This window comes from Netta rufina (assembly GCF_964035555.1).
Source record: "Netta rufina genome assembly, chromosome: 8".
NCBI lineage: Eukaryota > Metazoa > Chordata > Aves > Anseriformes > Anatidae > Netta > Netta rufina.
The window spans coordinates 19,310,479-19,329,324 of record NC_140131.1 but is presented as its reverse complement, the minus strand read 5'-3'; the positions used below and the strand labels follow the sequence as shown (position 1 = coordinate 19,329,324).

The 18,846-nt window shown below is 55.6% G+C and overlaps 1 protein-coding gene across 1 annotated transcript; it reads left to right on the top strand.

The window, feature by feature from the left end:
- Positions 1-685: 685 nt before the first annotated feature.
- On the top strand, positions 686-14,656 carry LAMC2 (laminin subunit gamma 2; the record flags this gene model as incomplete). The annotated part of the gene is made up of 23 exons (XM_084291003.1): positions 686-758; positions 3,703-3,891; positions 4,633-4,762; positions 5,049-5,147; positions 5,386-5,522; positions 5,798-5,920; positions 6,192-6,381; positions 6,686-6,798; positions 7,102-7,320; positions 7,429-7,608; positions 8,119-8,352; positions 8,968-9,104; positions 9,625-9,778; positions 10,060-10,265; positions 10,557-10,636; positions 11,139-11,276; positions 11,460-11,604; positions 11,837-11,986; positions 12,523-12,637; positions 13,052-13,251; positions 13,852-14,010; positions 14,097-14,196; positions 14,406-14,656. The coding sequence occupies 23 exons, from the start codon at positions 686-688 to the stop codon at positions 14,654-14,656; spliced, it is 3,522 nt and encodes a 1,173-aa protein (XP_084147129.1).
- Positions 14,657-18,846: the final 4,190 nt, after the last annotated feature.

Here is an 18,846-nt window from a genome sequence, read left to right as displayed (position 1 = left end):
TGTTCCAAATGCCTGTAGATCCTGATAGATTTATTTTTTTTTTTTTGTTAGCATGTGTCCAAGCTGACTTCAGGGGCTTTTTGCATCCCCAGCAGCCTTTGGCTGTGGGTCCTGCTGGTCTTCTCTTCCTGCCTTCCTCCAGCCCTGCTCTGGCAGGGTGGCTCAACAGCCGGGAGGCTGTGCAGGCAGCCCCTGTCCCCCCTCCTCGGTCTCCCCATGATCTCATCCCGTCTCACTCCGCTACTTCTTGCGCCGCCTGCATGCCCGGGCAGCCCCGCTCCTATGTGCAGACCTGCCTGGAGGGTGGTGGAAAAGCCCATATGGAGGAGGGTGGACAGCACAGAGCTGGGCAGCCACCATTGAATTCATGTTGTCCCAGCAGCCCTTTTCCCTGGGATGGTGCCACCAGGAGGCCCTCGGGGTGCTGCGTCCCGTTGTTGGCAATGCCTTCGGCTGGCGGCAGGCGCATGTGCGCCTGGCTGCGCTGCTGGGCTGGGCTCCCCTGTTCCCGGTGAGTCAGAGCAAGGCACCCGCGCTCTTCCTGCTGGGAGTGACTCAGGTGGAGGAGCTGATAAAAACCACCAGGGTGTGTGTGGGGGGGGGATCACAAATAAGAACAGAGCTTGAGTGCAGCAGCCTGGAACTGGGGCTTTGCGTGCCCAGCGCCTGCCACAGGGCTGTGGCGATGGCCAGGTGCTGGCTTGTGGTCCTGGCAGTGTCCCCACTGCTCGCAGCCCTCAGCACCGAAGGAGGAGAAGGTGAGGCTTTCAGGGGGCTGGGGAGGCCCGCTCTGGGGCTGGAAAGCTGTCCTGCTGGCAGCTTTGCTGCCAGCCCCGGGAATGTGGAGCTCTTAGGGTCCAGCAGCGCTCTACTGCCGGGCCACGCTTTCCCCTCCTGCTGCTGGGGTTAAGCCCACACCTGATGGTGCTTCTCCTCAGGCTTTCTCTGGAGCTAAATTCCTGTGACCACCCAGACCAGTTTTTACCAGTGTCCCTTTTGAGAAACTTGTTTGGGTGTAATTACTTTATTGCTTTCTGAGGAAAGCTTGGCTGCCTGGGTGGGATTTGGGTGTGAGCACGAGGATTGCACAGGGAAGGGGTTTGTTTGCCTGCTGCTCCTCTTAACCAGCATGTGTGCTGAGCCTGAGGAAGAGCTGGAAGTGTCCAGGATCCAGCAGCAACACGTGCAGAGTTTGTGTTTTGTGCAAGTTGGAGCCTCACGGGATGCATGCAGTCCTCAAGACCAAAATTGGCTCTTTACATAGTCTTCATAAATGCTGAGCAGCCTCAGTTTTTGTTTGATTCTCTGTAGTACTGCTGCTTGGAAGTAGGCTTGCAGGGTTTGAAGCAGGTCCCTTGGTACCAGATTTCATTTAAGTGCAGTGGAACATGACAGGGGAAAAAAGTGCTGAATGAGTGCGTTTTTAAAGGACAGACCTAATTTGGTTTGCTTGCTAATTGGGTAATTACTATAGCAGCCATAATTGTGTTCTAAAATACCGATAGAGATTTTTATTTTCTGCCTCTGCTCGCTGCCTTGGCTGCAGCACACACGTCCCTGGGTGTTGGTTGGGGCTGTTTAAGATTCTCCAGGGTACGGGGATGAGCTGGGGTGGAGGGGGCTCACAGCTTTCCAACCCTTGGACTGGGAAATAAGGGAGGAAAAAAGGGCTTCGGTTGCCTGAGTGGAGGTGGGCTGGGGTGTACAAGGAAGGTGAGGGGCTTACAGCACTGAGCTCCTCTGGGTGGCAATGCATGTTTGAAGACTTCAGTGAAGACTTGGAGGCTCCTGGCTGCAATTCTTGACTTGGGGAGATCCAATGGAAGCTTACTGGGCTGCAGAGCACCTACAACAGCAAGCATGCAGACAAGCTGACGTCTCTAGCCTGGTGCTGGCTGCTGTGGTACATGCATGCATCTCAAAGTCGGCAGCGCAGTGTCTGTAGCCAAGGCACAGCGTGCTTATTCGCTGCGTTGGAAAGAACTGTCTCCTTCTCCAAGCCTTTCCCATGTTGGGGTTTACGTCAGCACAGCAACCAAACATTTTTCATGTTTTTTTTTCTGCTGGGTGGAAGCTTGGGGAGCGAGGTCCTACTGGATGCATGCCCCAGACCTCCCTCATCCCAATGCGGCACTGAAGAAATCTATGGGTAGAGCCTTGGGGCAGCCGGCTGCAGAGCAGCTCCTGTCCTTGGCTTCAAGCCTGCTCCATCTTGCTTTGCCTGTGGTAACGCTCGGCCTGCCAAAGCCCACCAGGCCCCAGGAGAAGACCAGCAGCAGCGGTGAGGCCGTGGCACCGACCTGCAGTAGCATTGTGAACAGCTTCTTGTTAGCCAGCCCTGAATCCGTGCCAAGGCTGGCAGTCAGTTCTCAACATGCTTCAGCCTTGGAGCAAGACCTGAGAACAGGCTTTCCTTCCCTGGGGAGCTGTGATTTGGCACGCTGGTAAATCCTCTGGATTGTTAAATCCTCTGGATTGTGCAGGGCGAGGTGTGGGTGGGGTTAAATGCTTTAATATGGAGGGGAGGGGACGGGCACCAGGCAGTCACAGCCTGCAGGTGAGTGCAAATACCTTGGGAAACAGAATACCACGGTGCTTCTTTTGGAGATTTTTTTTTTTTTTTAATCGTTTCTGCTCTTTGGTCACTGGAGATTGTTTACTGAGGCTTTGGGCGTTTCTTCCACACCGACCAAGGCAGGACTTGGGCTCCTGCAGGTGTCCCCAGCAGGCTGGGCAGTGGGACTGCTGCTGGGTGTTGGGCTCCCAGTGGCAGGGCTGGACCAAGAGCCACACTTGCTGGAGCTAGGAAAGCTCTGTCCCTGTTTGCGTTCCTCTCAGTATCAGGCTGGGCTGAACGTGCTGCTCAGGTACACGAGTGCTGATGGGCATCCGAGGGCATCTGTCAGCACTGGCAGTGGGCCTGCAGGCTCAGCCTTGGCCCAGGAATGGCAGGGGCCCCGGGGTGGGGGGGACAGAGGTCTTCAGTTGCTGAGGGCACTAGGTGGAAGCCAGCTTGGGACGGACCTTTGTGGGCAGCACCAGGGCATCTTGGAGCAGCTCCTCAGCAGGCTTTGCATCCTTGAGCATCCTGCTTCATCCCTCAGGTCATGTCCTTCTGCTGCCTGTCTTTGCCAGGGAGAATTCCCAACCTCAGCTGCTCTAGTTGGTGATGCTGCTGAACTGAGACACTCTGCAGTAAGACGGCTGGGGGCTGGGGGCAAGGCTGGGGCCAGGCTGTGCTGCAGGGGCTTGGGTCCTGCTGGAGGTGACCTGGGTGGCCCCACTTTCCCTCGGAGCAAGCGGACAGATGGGAAGACAGCACTGCCTTGGCCACAAGTCCCTTTTCAGCAAGGTTGCATTGTCCACAGCAGCTCTCATCCCACCTGCCTCCCCCTTTCGGAGCCTTGAATGTGGTGCACCAATAAACTTTCAGCTGTCAAGCAAGCATAAAACATTGCTTGATGCCCTCCCATATTTGCCCTGGAAATAACTGGCAACAAAGCATGCCTTGTGCTGGTGGCACAGCTCTCTACCGTGGAGCATGGCCTCCCATGGCCGTGGCTGGTAACACTCTAGGATGGGACTGAGAGCATCGCCGAGCCCATTTTGGGAGATTTGTATGGCCTGGACTTGTTCCTCAGGTCACAGGCAAGCTTCACAGTCAGTGCCCTTCCCTCTAACCTCCTCTTTTCTTCTCCCCAGCCTGTGACTGCAATGGGATGTCCAGGCAGTGCGTCTTTGACTGGCACCTGCTGATGGAGACGGGGAATGGGTACCGCTGCCTCGGCTGCCTGGGCAACACCGAGGGCCCCCGCTGTGAGCGCTGCAAGGAGGGATACTTCCGCCAGCACAACGGGGACTGCTGCCTGCCCTGCCGCTGCCACCCCCAGGGTACGGGGCCACCACCGGGGCTGACAGGGCGGTGGGGTTAGGGAGGCCTAAAGAGTTTGCTTATTGAGCTTCTGCTACATTTTCCAGCCCTAAAGAACCCGAGGTTGGTGGCCCTTGATGATTGTGGAGCATGGTACTCGCAGGGCAGTCCTTGGAGGGGAATCAGGGACATTGGATCCCACTCCTTGTCCCTGAAGAAGGGAGAGATGGAGAGGTCCCAGCAAAACACCCTGATGCCTCTCCGGGTCTTACTCCCTATTCTTCTCCGCGTGGTCCCCGGGAGGTTCCTCTGGTGATGCCCAACTCCATCGAGTGCATTCGCACTTGTGCAAGGCTTGGCTCAGTAGCCCTGGCAGAGCTTGTGGATGGTGGGAGGAGGGAAAGAGAACAGAGAGGAAGAATGGCCCACCAACAAGCCCCCAAAAAGGCTGCGCTGTGGCCAGGTCTGCCCTGTGCCTCCCACTTGTAAAAGTGAAAGGCTAATTCCTGAGCTCAGAGCATCACACCTGGGAACAGGACATGTTGCAAAGGGCCACCAGCTGTGGGGTGGGTGGAAAGCTTCAGTCCCCCCGGCCCCAGTTCCTCTGCCTGCTTTTCACATTGCTGCAGTTTTAAGGAGAAATGATGCCCGGGGCACCCCCGCAAACACAAAAAATAGGTGGCAAGCAGAGAGAGCAGGGGGGACACCCCATGCTTTAGGTTGCTTTGAGTGGAAAAATCCAACTCAGCTCCTCCATCCAGGCTCCCTCAGCCCTCAGTGCAACAGTGACGGCCGCTGCAGCTGCAAACCCGGCGTGATGGGCGAGAAGTGCGACCGCTGCCAGCCGGGCTTCCACTCCTTCTCCGAGGCCGGGTGCCAGAGACACGGGCAGTAAGTGCTGGCGGCCGGCCATGTGTGGGGACAGCCATGGGGACCACCTCCAGGGCCAGACCCCTCCAGGACCAGCCCCCTTCACGTGTTAAGCACCTTTGGAAGTGCCTCTTGGTCAGTGCTGCACCATCAGTGCTGCAGCCTCCTCCTACTCGTTGTGCCCCACCCTGGTCCAGCTGGGGGGAGAGGGGGGATTCTCTGGTGTCTTGTATGACCAGTGCTCTGCGGCACCGAGCCTCCTGTGGATCTGGAGGTAATTGTGGTTTCCCTGCTGTCCCCGTTGCAGGAGCCTGCAGTGTGCCTGTGACCCAGCTGGCAGCACAGGGGAGTGCAGCTCGGGCCGCTGCGTCTGCAAGGCCAGCACCGCTGGTGAGCGCTGCGACAGGTGGGTGACAGGGGGCTCATCCCCGCTCACAGCTGCTCACCAAGCCCCCCTGCTTGAGGGGAGATGCCTGCCCTGCTGCCCTGGCCTGGGGGCAGCCCTGAAAGGCAGCAGTGGGTGCACACGGCTGTCTTCAGAGGGTTGGTTGAGTTTGCTGTGTGCAGGTTTGTGCCCTACAGCAGGCTGAGCGTGGGAGGGAGAGGAGGAAAACCATGCGAGCATTGTAGCCTTTCTTTTCCAGGTGCAAACCAAACTTCTATAACTTGGATGCCAGAAACCCAGCAGGATGCTCACCGTGTTTCTGCTACGGACACTCGTCCTCATGTGTCAGCGCTGAGAATTACAGTGTCCACAGGATCACCTCCAGCTTCCAGCAAGGTGAGGCCATCCCTGCAGCCCCAGGGCTGTTGTGCGGGGGGGGGGTGTCATTGCCACCCTCCTGCCCTTTAGTCACCGGAGGAGCCCTGGAGTTCCCAGCTGCTGTCAAAGAGGTTGCTGGTGTGGGTACAAGCAGGGTGTGGACGCAAGCAGGTCAAGACAAACCAGAGTTGTTTTTTTTTTTTGAAAGATGCAGCTTGCAGAAGATGCTGGAGAGCTGGAAGCACCCTTCCCTGTCTCTGACTGGGGGTGCTTCCTCTGTGCTTGCCCTCCAGGTGCAGAAGGCTGGACAGGGGTCCACGAGAATGGGTACCCAGCTGAGCTCCAGTGGTCTCCGCGCCACCAGGATGTGTTCATAGCAGCGAGGACGTGGGAAGCGCTCTACTTTGTGGCACCTGGTATGCACGGAGCCCAGCTGATCGAGGCAGAAAGGGGTGACCCACGGGGGTTGGTGGGGCTGGGGAAGGAGGTGGCATGGGCAGAGTGAAGGGACCATCCTGGGGCAGGGAGGTGACATCCCCAGTGCTTCCCCACCCTGAGAGGTGATGCTGGGGTCAGCCATTGCAGTGCTGTTTGGTCTGACCCTGCAGAGTGTGCCTTCCGGAGGAAAGCAAAACTTTAAGCCTGTAATTCCTTCCCTCCTGTCCTCTTCCCTGCTTCCATCTGCAGCCAAATTCCTTGGGAACCAGCAGCTGAGCTACGGTCAGGTGCTCTCCTTTGATTACCGCCTGGACCGAGGGGGACAGCAGCCCTCCCCACACGACGTGGTCCTGGAAGGAGCTGGCCTGCGAGTCACTGCCCCCTTCTTGCCTCCCGGGAAGATCCTGCCGTGTGGCGTCAGCCAGACGTACACCTTCAGGTGAAGGGGGAGCTCAGTATTTGGGCAGGGTGAGCTTGGGGAGCTCAGGGACCTAGCTAAGGTCCCTCAGAGGTGGCCAGGCTTACGTGGTTTGGGTTGGTGCTCCGTGCATCTCTCCTCGTGGACAAGGATGAGGGTGAGAGGGTGGTAGGATCTGTCCTAAGTCAGGATGGGGGCTTCGCTTGGTGCCAGTTGTGCCAGTGGAGGTTGTCTCCTGGTGCTTTGGGCACAGGAGGGAGATGGGAAAGAGCAGCTGGGACAGCTCATGGTCTTCAACACAGCTTCTACCTGGTCCCGTGCACAGGTTGGATGAGCACCCCAGCAGCAAGTGGAGCCCCAGGCTGAATTACTTTGAATATCGCAGGCTGCTGGGGAACCTGACGGCCCTCTGGATCCGAGCCACCTTTGGGGAGTACAGTAAGTGGGGGGAGCCACAAGGCTTAGCTCTCCTTGCTGCAGACAAGTCTCCAGCTGGAGACAGCCATGTTAAATGGTGTTTAACAAAGAAAAACATGTCATAACACAGGCCAAATGAAATCATGAAGGGCTTTAGCAGGATGCCAACAACCGTGGGGCGGGGAAAACAAGACCTTAGCTCTGGTCCACCTGCCCCTGCTCATTGTGTCTGGCAGCACAGCCTGTGTGCAGATGGATGCAGAGACGCGGGGGCTTGCAGAGCAAGCTAGGATCTTGCAGGTGAGCTGCTGCATTTCCCACCAGGCACCGGCTACATCGACAACATCACCCTGGTGTCAGCACAGCCTGCTGCCGGCATCCTCGCACCCTGGGTGGAGCGGTGCCAGTGTCCTGACGGGTACCAGGGGCAGTTCTGTGAGAGCTGTGCTGCTGGCTACCGGAGAGACGCTCCCAGCATGGGGCCGTTCAGCATCTGCGTGCCCTGCAGTTGCCAAGGGGGAGGAATTTGTGACCCAGACACTGGTAAGAGGAGTCGTGAGCACGTTGTGTGTGCTCGGATTCACAGAGGGTGTCCTGCTGGGTGGGGTGACAGCAAAAGGCTTGTCCCATACCCTGTCCTTCCTCCCTCAGGTGAATGCTACTCGGGAGATGAAAATGTGGGCAACAGCATCAGCTGCCCGTTTGGCTTCTACCGAGACCCCCGGCCCCCACACAGCTGCAGGGCATGTCCCTGTGACAACGGCCAGGGCTGCTCGGTGGTGCTGGGCAGAGAAGAAGTCGTCTGTGACCACTGCCCTCCTGGAGCTGCAGGTAATGCCCTTGCTCTGGTCCATTAGTCCATCCCCAGGGGTTTTTGTGTGCTTTAGGTGGAGGTGTGGGTGTCCGTGGGCTGGGTGGGCAATCATGTCTTCTCGTCAAGGCTTCCCCACCCATGTACCCCACTGCTGCTCTTGCTGGTAACCTGGTGTTCAGGCAAAGCACCAGCACCCATCGTGCCAAGGGCTGTGCAAATGTGCGTGCCCTGCCCTGGAGCTGCATGTGCTGTACATAAACAGAGCTGTTCCTGCAGTCACCTGGGCAAGTTACTGTACAAACAGATAAAATACATGGGGAAAAGGATTGATGGGGATGGAGGGGATCAGGAGGACATGACTCGCCAAGGAAAATCTTTGCACCCAGCTTTTAGGAGCTCATTGGGCACTCGGCATATGGGAGGTGGCAGCCTTCAGGCACAGCATCCCCGTCCCATGGGCCGAGGGAGGCTGGGGGCCTCCAGTTTGTGGCCAACACCCTGAGCTTTTCTCGCCCTGCCTTTCTCAGGGCCCAACTGCGAGTACTGTGCTGATGGCTACTTTGGAGACCCTGCAGCCTCCCGGCCATGCCAGCCCTGCCAGTGCAATGGCAACGTGGAGCCCAATGCCGTGGGGAACTGCGACCGCCGGACGGGCGAGTGCCTCAAGTGCATCTACAACACAGCCGGCTTCTACTGTGACCGCTGCAAGGACGGCTTCTTTGGGAACCCCCTGGCCCCCAACCCTGCTGACAAGTGCCAGGGTACGAGGACAGGGATGGGTGGGGGGCTGTGCTCGAGGACACTGCCTGGGTGCGGGAGGTTTCATCAAGCTGGAGCCCACGGCTGCAGGGGGCTGTACGTGCGGCACCCAAAAACCACACAGCAGCACCCTGGGGCCAAGTAGGAGTGAACCTGTGGTGGACACGGTCTGAGCACCACCACTGGGGATGAATAAGAAAGTCCATGCTGGCATGCAAGAAGGTTTAATGGATCCTGTGCATTTGCACTTTGGCCTCGTGGCTTTTGGTGTTTGTTCTGTGCTCCAAGCCCTTGGCAGAGGTGACAAGGGGTGTTTGCTCGCAGTGCTTACCCAAGGCAAGCTGCCTTACCCAAGGCAGATCTCCCTCTCCAGCACGGGCAGGAGGTGCATGCTCCCCAGTGGTGGCAGGGCCCTGGGGACAGAGCATGGGGTGCCTTGAGGGGGCTGATGTGTGTCCTAGGGGCTTCCCTAGGACACTTCCCACCTGTGGACAAGCGGTGGGAAAGCAAGGTTAGAGGGAAGGAGGGAGAGGCAGTGGGTGGAAAGATGTGCCCAGAGCAAGGAGCAGGGAAGGTCCTGGTCCTTGGCCACTCTGACCTGTCGCCATGCTCCACAGCCTGCAACTGCAACTTGGTGGGGGCCGAGCCCCTGACATGCCGGAGTGATGGGAGCTGCATCTGCAAGCCTGGCTTTGAGGGCCCTGACTGCGAGCAGAGCGAGTGCCCAGCCTGCTATAGCCAGGTGAAAGCCCAGGTGGGTGTCCCTGTGTCCATCCGTCTGTCCCTCTGGGCAGGCCACTCTCTGCACAGAGCCAGGCAGCAGATTTGCAGCCAGCCCTGAGGTGCAGAGCCCAGCCGTTGTATCAGTCTAGCTGTTAGCAGGTGAAGCCCTGATGCTGTGGTCCCACTGGCTCTTCACGGTGGCCCTTGTTATGGCTGTGATCAGCAAGGCAGCAGCTGAGCAGAAATGAGAGGCTTTGCATTGAAATGAATGCAAAGATACAGTTACCCTCAAGCATCTTGTCCCTGGGTTCCCCACGAGAGGGAAAGGTGGTTCTGCAGGCTGTGCCTGAAGTTTGTGCTTGCATCTGACTCAACTGATGAAAAAAACGATGACCTAGAGCTGCTGGCCTGCTGTGCCCACAGCAAGCAGTGTTCACCTAATAAAACAACTCCTCACTCCGTATTTCTATGCCGTGGGTCTGGCTCATGCCCTGGCCTCTCCACCACAGGTTTGGTGGCCATGACCTTTGATGACCTTCTGTGTTTTGCAGGTGGACCTGTACCTGCAGCAGCTGCAGGAACTGGAGCTGCTTTTCTCAGAGGCACAAGCTGGAGGTGGGGTCGTGGATAAGGAGCTGGAGAGGAAGATGCAGCTGGCTGAGGAGACGTTGCAGGCCATCCTTGGAGAAGCTCTCAGCCTGCAAGGTACCACACAAGGGTTGCCATCAGACAGGGCTGGAGGAGTAGGCCGGGAGGGAGCAGCTTCTGGGGGTGCCTCCGTGGAGAGGACATTTGTCTCATGAGAGAAATCATTCAGGAGATGACAGTCTGGGGCAGCTCTGTGTGCTTCCCTGAGCATGTCCATGGCATGGGACCACTGAGAGTCCAAGGGAAGGGGCAACCTGTGTCGTATCACAGTGTGGTTTTGCTGTCCCTGCCTTTTTGCACTTCATTTAAGCCAATGCCTCCCTCTTTCCTCTTCCCAGCCTCCGACAGATCTCTGGAAAGCCGTGTAACCAGGATGAAGGGACAAGGGTCCAGTTGCCAGAGCCAGTTGGATGACACCAAGGCGACGGTGGAGAGGCTGAGGTCTCTCAGCAGACAGTATGAGAGGCAGGTGGAGGACACCAGGCAGCTGCTGGAGAGAGCCAGGCTGGACCTGGACCGAAGTGGAGCCACCCTGGGTCAAGTGGTAAGAGCACCTTGGTGTGACACACTCTTAGTTCAGACCAGCCACCAGGTGAAAAAGTCCATGGAGAGAGCAAGAATTTGATGTGTTACAGTTATGGTGTTTTTTTTGTGAGCAGAGAAGAAATTGTGGTGGATAGGACTGGCTCTTTCTGTAGGGCTGGGATCTGGAGAGCTGCAGGCAAGGGTCTTTGGGTGGCTCTGGAGGTTTAGCATGCTACAGCTGCTTTTCTCCCTGGTGAATTGGATGCAAGGCCAGGAAAGAGCGATCACACCTCTCTCCCTCTCTCCTCAGACTATTCCAGTTTCACACTTCCCTGGAGGCTCAAACAAGTTCTTGATCCTGGCCCAAGAGGCTCTGAGGTTAGCCAACAGGTGAGTCCCTCCTCGCGGTGCTGGCAGTGGACCAAGAGCCTGCTGGGGACATGGGAGGACCCAGTTTGGTGGCCTTGCCTAGCCCTGATGCTGCAGCTCCCATGGGCTCCATACAAGTCCAGGAGCAGGGGAGACATGTCTGCTGGGTTGCCTTTGGTGTCCTCCATGAGAGTGATGTTGGGCAGTGTGTCTTACAAGCATCTTGGTTGATGTCAAACTCCTGGTCAGAGCTTGGTTGATGTCAAACTCCTGGTCAGAGTTTGGCCCATGGGCATCCAGCTGGAACAGACAGCATCTATCTGTTCCTCTGGTGCTCCTCTGCCCTGGGGAGATGCAAGAGAGACAAGCGAAGCAGCTGATCCCAAGGTGCAGGTCCCCTTCTCAAATGACATTTCCTGGGAGAGCCTGATCCAGCACCTCTGGATAAAACCGCAAAGGAAATCTATGGAAGAAACTTGGGGGGGGGATGCACTTCTCACAAGGCTCCTCCTGTGCTTTTCAGCCACATGCAAGCAGCCAACATCATCGAGCAAGCCACGAAGGCGGCGCAGGACGACTCGCAGCAGGCGCTGGAGCTGGTGCGCATGGCTGTGAGTGGGGAGGCAGCAGCCTCTGGCTCCCTGCAAGGGCTGCTCCAGAAGTAAGTTGCTGGCTGTGTCTCAGCGGGGGGAGAGGGGCTGCGGGATGGAGGAGAGGGGTGTCCAACCCTCTGTGTCCCCACCTCTGCCTCCTCAGCTATGTTTCAGAAACATGCAGCTGGAGGCAGGACGGTAGGACTTGACTTCAGTCCTTGGGTTTAGTCTTACACATTGTATCTGCGCAGGTATGAGGAGCTGAAGTCACTGGCTGGAGGTCTGGATGCTGAGGCTGACAGGACAGCCTCTGAGGCAGACAAGGCTTATCAGAGCAGCCTGATGCTCCTCAGCTCCCTCTCCCGCCTGATGAAGACCAGTTTCGGGTCCTTTGAGGTGAGGGCTTTGATCCTGACATGCCAAGCCATCCCCTTTCATCCTGCCCCTCCACCAGCTCATCCCGTTCCAGGACCCCATCTCAGCTGGGCCCTGGTTGTCCCACTCCTCACCCTTTTGCTCCTGCAGCTGGCTGTGGTACAAGCATCCATCGCTGCTTGCCACAGCTCCCTGTGAGCAACAGGGTGACATTGAGCCCCCCCAAGGCAGTGATCCCATCTTTGTGTTTCAGGGGGAGGCAACCCAGCTGAAGAAGGATGCAAATGCTCTCCTGAGCATGGTGGACATGTATATGGCACAGTACAGACAGCTGCAGAGTCGCACGGGCCACTGGGAAGAAGAAATCAAGCAGCTGCTGCAGAGAGGAGAAGGCGAGAGAGCAGTAAGGCACTGACTGAGTCACCTTGAGCTTGAGCTGCAAGTGGCGTGTCCCTTGTGTTGCAGTTACTATGTGCTGTCCTCCCCTGTGCTCCAAAGGGGCTGGATGTCACTCTGCCGTGCTGCAGGTGGAACATTTCCCCAAACACAGCCCATTGGGGTTGGTCCCACCTTCTTCTGGTTCTGCCAGAGCTGGAGTGAGATGCCACCATGTGCTCAGAGCTGCTGCTGCAGGCTCTCCTTAGCACACCTCCTCCACGTGAGGCAGGTTAGGGACCTGCTCCAGGACAAACCGGAGCTAAGGTGGCTCACGGTGGCTTGAGCTGGGTGAGGAGCACTCACGCAAGCCTCTGCTGATAGATCAGGCTGTGGTAACCTGGGTTCAGGGGAAACAGCAGGCATTTGGGAATGGGCTTGCAGTCTTCTCTCTCAGCACAGCTCCTTGCAGGCTGCTGCTGTGGTTCCTGTGACTGCCCTGGGACCATCTGATGCTCCTGTGCCATGTCCTTCACCTCACTGTGTCCCCTCGGTCTGTCACAGATGCTGACCCAGTTGCTGTCCCGAGCCAACCTCGCCAGGACTACAGCCCTGCAAGCCGTGAGTGCCGGCAACGCCACCTTTTATGAAGTGGAGCAGATCCTGAAGAGCCTGCGGGGTAACCTTGTGCTCCTGACCTCTTCCTCCCCCCAAGTTCCATGTTACAGCTGAACACGCTCAGTGGGCTGCAGGTGGCCTCTGCCAGAAACGTCCTCAGAGACGTCCTCAGAGCACCATGTGCTGCTCTGCACCGTGTCTGTGGTGGGGACATGATGCCCAGTGCCTGGTGACTGTCCCAGTGCCCCCACCAGACCAGCAGCTCGTGAGAAGGAGCAAACACCTGTAGCAGATCCTCTCTGGCAATTGCTTCTCTCCTCCTTTCTTACCTGTGCTGTCGCCATTGTGGGCAGACTTTGTGGAAGATGAGAGAAGTCTAAACCAGGCCAAGCCAGGAGGAAAACCTTTCCTTTTCTCCCCCTCATGAGTTCTCACATAGGTAATGCCACTTCATGCTGATGTGCATTTCCTTTAGAGTTTAACCTGCAAGCAGATGACAAGAGAAGGGAAGCTGAAGATGCTATGAGGAGGCTTCCAGTTATCAGCAGCATGGTAGCAAGTGCCAGGGAGAAGACAGACCGAGCCGAAACCATCCTGGGCAATGCTGCTTCTGAATCCAAAGCAGCCAGCAGTGTAGCAGGAGAAGCGAAGGAAATCACCATGGGGATCCAGCAGGTGAGGACAAGCCCTGGTGCTATTGTTGACAAAAAGAGGTTTGGAAGGACAAACCGTGGAGGAGGAGATGGCTGGTGACCCCTGTGGTCTGTGTGGTGGATGTGATGCATTGGCTTTTTTGTTGACTTTTGTCTATAGTGGATTGTGCAGAGATACCTGAGGTAGCTGGAAAAGAGTGGGTGCATGGGGATCTCTGCAGGCAAATTTGTCCCATGGGGATCTCTGTAGCATCTTTCTGTAGCCACCTCTTGGTGACCAAGGGGATTTTTCACCCTGAGCCCTTGCCTGTCACTGCCACGGCCGGAGTTGCTGACAGGCTGATGAGATCCCAGGTTTGGTGCTTTTGGGTCTGACACCCAAACTGCGTGTTGTAATTCCCCAGGGACTCACCAGTGTGTGCCAGATGGGCTGAGCCCTTATCATACAAACAACTGTCTGCACCAGCTGGTGAGAGCACATGAAGGACACAGGAGAACCTGTGATAATTTGGGTCCCAGGGTCCCTGGAAGGACCCAGTTCCCACCAGCTCCACACCTGGGTACACCCAGAGTGATTCCAGCCATGCTCTGCCCCTGAGCAAAATGCCTTTCCCTTCTGTAGGAGCTCACACGGCTGAAGCTGGAGGCCAACAAAACGGCTGACGGTGTTCTTGCCCTGGAGAAGGCAGTGGCAGCCCTGCAGCACGAGGCCAAAGAAGTGGATGGAGAATTCAAGGGCAAGATGTCAGAGGTTGAGGCAGATACCGCTATGATACGCGAGGTGGGTCCCTGGCTCCCACACCTTGTCCCCTTCCCTGCTGACATTTGGGCAAGACTGCTTTACAGCTTCCACCTTGCATTCTTCAGACAGCTCAGGAAGCTCAAAGCGTCCATTATGAGGCTGACCAGGCAGAGGTGGCTGTGCAGGAGACACTAAGCGCCCTGGAGGAGCTGCTGCATCTGATGAGTAGGTTTTGCAATGTTGCTGTAACCGTGTCGTTCAAATCAGGCCACCACTGAGCTCTGCATAGGGGTGCCGAGTGTTTTGTGGGAAGTTGCCTCAGATGGCACCTGTAAATTGGCTGGAGAGCAGGGTAAAGCTGAAGTATCTACGAGGAGCTAGTCCTCAGCCTCCACCCATGGTTACTTATTCCTTGTTTCCCTCCCGTGCAACAGACCAGCCTGGTGCTGTGGATGAAGAAGGCCTGAAGCAGCTTGAGCTGAATTTTGGTAAAGCCAAAACCAAAACCAACCGGCTGAAGATACAGATGTCAGAGCTGGAGCAAAGAGCCACGCTGCAGAAGGTCCGGGTACAGAAACTGGACATGAGCATTGATGAGATCCTAGCAGATATTAAGAACCTGGAGGACATCCAGAGAAGTCTTCCTCCTGGCTGCTACAACACAAAAGCCATTGAATTACCTTGAGCCAGCTCCAGGAAGGCTGCAGCCTGAGCCCGGCTGAAGGTGGGAGAGCCTGGCCCAGCTGCTCTCCCCAGGCCTGGCAGGATCAGCTGTGTTGGACTTGTGTCAAACTAAACTTTACACTCGAGTTTAGCATAGCAGCTGAAGTTCGTCTTGTCACGCTGGCCCGGGAGAGTCCCTGATTTTCAAAATAATCCGTCCCTCAATTTCAGGAGGAAGGAGACACCTGCTTGTGTGAAGGTGCTGCTGACCAAGAAGCCCATTCCTTCCACAGTTCTCTGAGGTGCAGGGGGGGGGTTGCTTGGTGCCAGCCTGGGGAGTTTGCATGGTCATGTTCTGAGCCTGAAGCTCAGGGCTGAGAGGTTCTCCAACCCCTTTGGATCCCCTCTCCTTGTCTGGTACACACAGAAGGACTGAAGGCCCTTTCCTTGCTTTTCACACCACTGCCACCTCCTTGTGCTCTTTGTGGGGCTTTTCCTCACTTTCTGGAGCTCAGCAGGTAGGGACTGAGCAGTGTGAAGTGGAAGCTGGGATGAGGTTTGAGCCACGGCACTGGTGATGCTTCTCATGGCTCTCTCCTCCCAGCTTGCCCAGTACTGGCCTTGCTGGAAATAGTCCTGGTGTGTTTTTTTAGTGTGTCTTAGAGATTCAGCATCAGATGCTGCTGCTGACCCCTTTCATAAAGCTGCAGGTCTTCCACCATGCATTGCAGGCAGGCGGAACAGAGGGGAAAGAAAATGATGCCAGTTGGCTTGGAGCTCGGGGTGATATGCTAGATGGAGGAAGGAGGGGATCCTGTACTAGCAGGTCAGTGGAGGAGGGGACTGCTGGGGCTTCTGAAGTGGAAAGTCTTTCCTCTGCTCCACCTGTCCCCTTCAGCAAAGAGGAAAGGACACCCTTTCTTTTTGGGTCCCAAAGTCCTTGAGGAATGGGTTTTTGTCAAAGCTCCTTCTGGGCAAACATGGGTCTCCCTAGCAGCCCATCACACACAGGCACACAAGCACAACTTTCCCTTCTGTGACCGGTCAGTTTGGTACCAGGCAGCTCCCTGGATGTGCCCAGGAAAAGCAAGGTTGTTTCCCCTCTGCACAGGCACTCAGGAGCTGAGGCACTTGTCCCAGGAACAGGAGCTTTCTCTGGGGGAATCAGCCAAAACGTTGGCATCTGAGAGCCCAGTCCCATCCTTGCTGCAGTGCCAGCACTTTAATTTGATCTGTTTTAGAATACTGAAAATGGCTTGAATGTTTCTCCACTTCTGGTTTGGTGCTGCCCGATCCCTCCCCTTCCTCAAGCGTGGTGTGGGATGTTTCCCAAAGGGCACTAGTCCTGAGTACTGGTGCACAGGTTGTTTCTGCCATAAGTCTTTTCTGAGCAGAGCGTGGAGTAGCAGAAGCCTGCGATCCTCCCTTCAGCCACCTGCTGCTTTCCTGTGTGCCCACCTCCCTTCTGCCACTATTTCCAGCTTCCTTTAGAGGCCATTTGGGGGAGCTCTCAGGTGCTGGTCAGCCCTGCTGAAGACCCCTGACCTGCATAGTGGTGAAGGAGGCGGCTCTGGGCAGAGGAGGACGTGCTGGGGGACTCACCCACCCCGTTAGCTCTGATTCTCTGGTAAAGCAGTGCCTGTGCTTTTGCTTGATAAAGGTATACTGAGTAATTGTCTGTGTTGTCTTTGTATTTAAGCAATATTCTTGCCTTTGGCATGTTTTCCTTCTACCGTTGTACAGGATAGGACAGGTATTACAGAGCCAACTTTATTCTTTTATGAGTTGGGTTTTTGAAAGGGAGGAGGCCAATAAATAATGAATACTTTTGGCTGGCTCTAGCCTACTGGTTTATCTTCTCCAGTGCCATGCTTTGGCGAGGATGTCCATGAGTTCTCCCAGCAGCGTGCACTCCTTGTACTGACTCTGTCTTGGCACTGGTTTAAAAAGACACAGCAGTGGTGAAAGACGACACCAGCAGCATCTGTTTTTTCTTTTCTTTTGTTTATTACATAATTTAAACATTTTGCTGATAAAGACTTTTCTTTTGTCAATGACCAATTTCTTCATATAGCAACAGAAGAAAAAAAAATTAGGCTCCAAAACCTTTCACAAAAGTGATATCGGTGGCATGGCAACTTCAACACCCCCCTCCCCCCACATTTTATTTTTTTTCCAAAAGGCATTTGAAGTTCATTTCTCTTTCAGCAAATCACACTTTAAAATTGGAGATTCAAAGACCCAAACACAAGAGCTTCCTCCCACCCCACCCATGTGCTGGACACCCCCTTCCTCGCCTCCCCACCGTCTACGTGGATCTCGAGGGATGATCTTTCCCATACCCACCCAGAGCCGTTTTCAAAACCAATCCCAGCATTGACTGACCTGTTACAAACCCCCCTCCCACCCCATCCTCGCCCCGTACTGTGAGTTTTACTGAGCAGATACATGAAGGCGTAGATAAGACTAGTAAGACAGAATATATTCATCATCCCTATCACAACGCTATGTCTCTAAGGCATGCCATCCTAAACACGATGAGATTGAAAGCCAGCTGGCTTCCCGCACGTCCCATCTCGTGTACCTGAGGGAGGGAGGGAGAAGGGGATCTGAGTTTGCTCTCAGACGTGCCACCTTCACTCCTTAGTGTCTCCTCTTTTGTTTTCCCATTTCCACCATTAAAATCCACCATCCTTCCTCCCTCTTCAAAGCTGCTTCACTTTTCCTAGAGGTTAAAATCCCTTTGTGTTTGTGTGTGTTGGAGGCTGGCTTCTAACATTATTTTTTCTCCTCCAGCTTGGAGCTAAAAACTGAGCGTGATGTCTGAGGCTGTTGTCTAGAATAACTTCTGTGCTGGGTTTGAGAGGATGGAGAGGCTGAAAAACTGACCACACAGGACAGTGAGGACGATGGATTTAGAGGAATCTAGCCACTGGCTTACAGACGTTGGGTATTTATGGACAAGAAACCCAGCTAGGGGTACCTGCCCAATGCATTAGCTAAGGGGCTCGGTAGGATGTTAGTTAGCAGCTCAAACTAGCAGAAGGACATCTCAGGAGCAGAGGCATCCCTGCGGGCTGATTCCTGCATGCTCTGGCCACTCTCTCTGGTTTGGCCCTTCTCTGCAGAGCCGCTAGCTGCTGCTCATGAAACCCTGTGCGCTGTGTGGACCTGGAGTTTGCAGGCAATGTTGTCTTGCCCGAGGTCACTTGCTGTTGCAGAGATGCCAGCTGCCTTCTCTGGAGCGGGCTGCGGCAGATTTACAGCACAGAGGACTGCAGTGTCCAGCAGGTCACCACGCTTAGTGCAATGTCTCATCTTTGAAGCTTCTGTCTTTGAAGCTTCCAGCTCATGACTCTTTGTAGAGTTTAAGGAAGAAGTAAATTCAGCTCTTTCCCTGAAACACCCTGGAGGAGTCTCAGCCTTCGTGTGTGACAGCACAGTACTGGCCCTTGCTGGGGAGCAGCAGCTGGTCACAGTGCTGCCCTGGGGATCATGGAGAGCAGGCGTGCTGTGGCAGGGGGTTCCCTAGGCCTCGTCAGCCCGGGTCTTTGGGGAATGGGTCCAGGAGCTATAGACACTAGAGATACAAGGTTAGAAGGAGCAAAGGGAGGGGAGAAGGTGAGGAGTAGAGCAGGACTGTACCTTCCTCCTTGCGGCTGTCATCCTTCCATGAGGCTGAGCAATCAGGGGAAGCAGATTCCTTTCATCCTGGGCATACCCAGCAGGAGGGTGTCCCACTTCAGTAACCTTTGTCTCTGCAGGACTTAATTTCTTTTGCTCCATGTTACCTGCCCTGGTTTGGGGCATTTGGTTGAGCAGGTTACACAGGGCATATCACAGGCGTGAAAGTAGGAGACTGGCTTGTCCCAGGGGATGTGTGGAGTATCCAAAGCCAGTTTTGGGAGGGCAAAAATATCATGAATTTAATAAACTCTTCAAGGATTGGAGTGAAGAGAAAAGGGGGGAGTTTACAGGTAGAAACAGAGAGCTGGAGGCTAGAGGATGAGGCAAGACCTGGTCTCCATGAAGCTCATCCAGGCCTGAGGCAATTCTCATCAGTGGCTTTGGGTTGCCTCCTGCTTCATCCCTCTTCTTTCTCCCACACTTCTTGGCCTTGGAAATGGCAGGTCCCTGTCTAGGTGCTGTGGGCCATCCACTCTGATGTGGGCTGGAGTATAGCCTCACCCCAGCTCTGCTTGCCTTGGGATG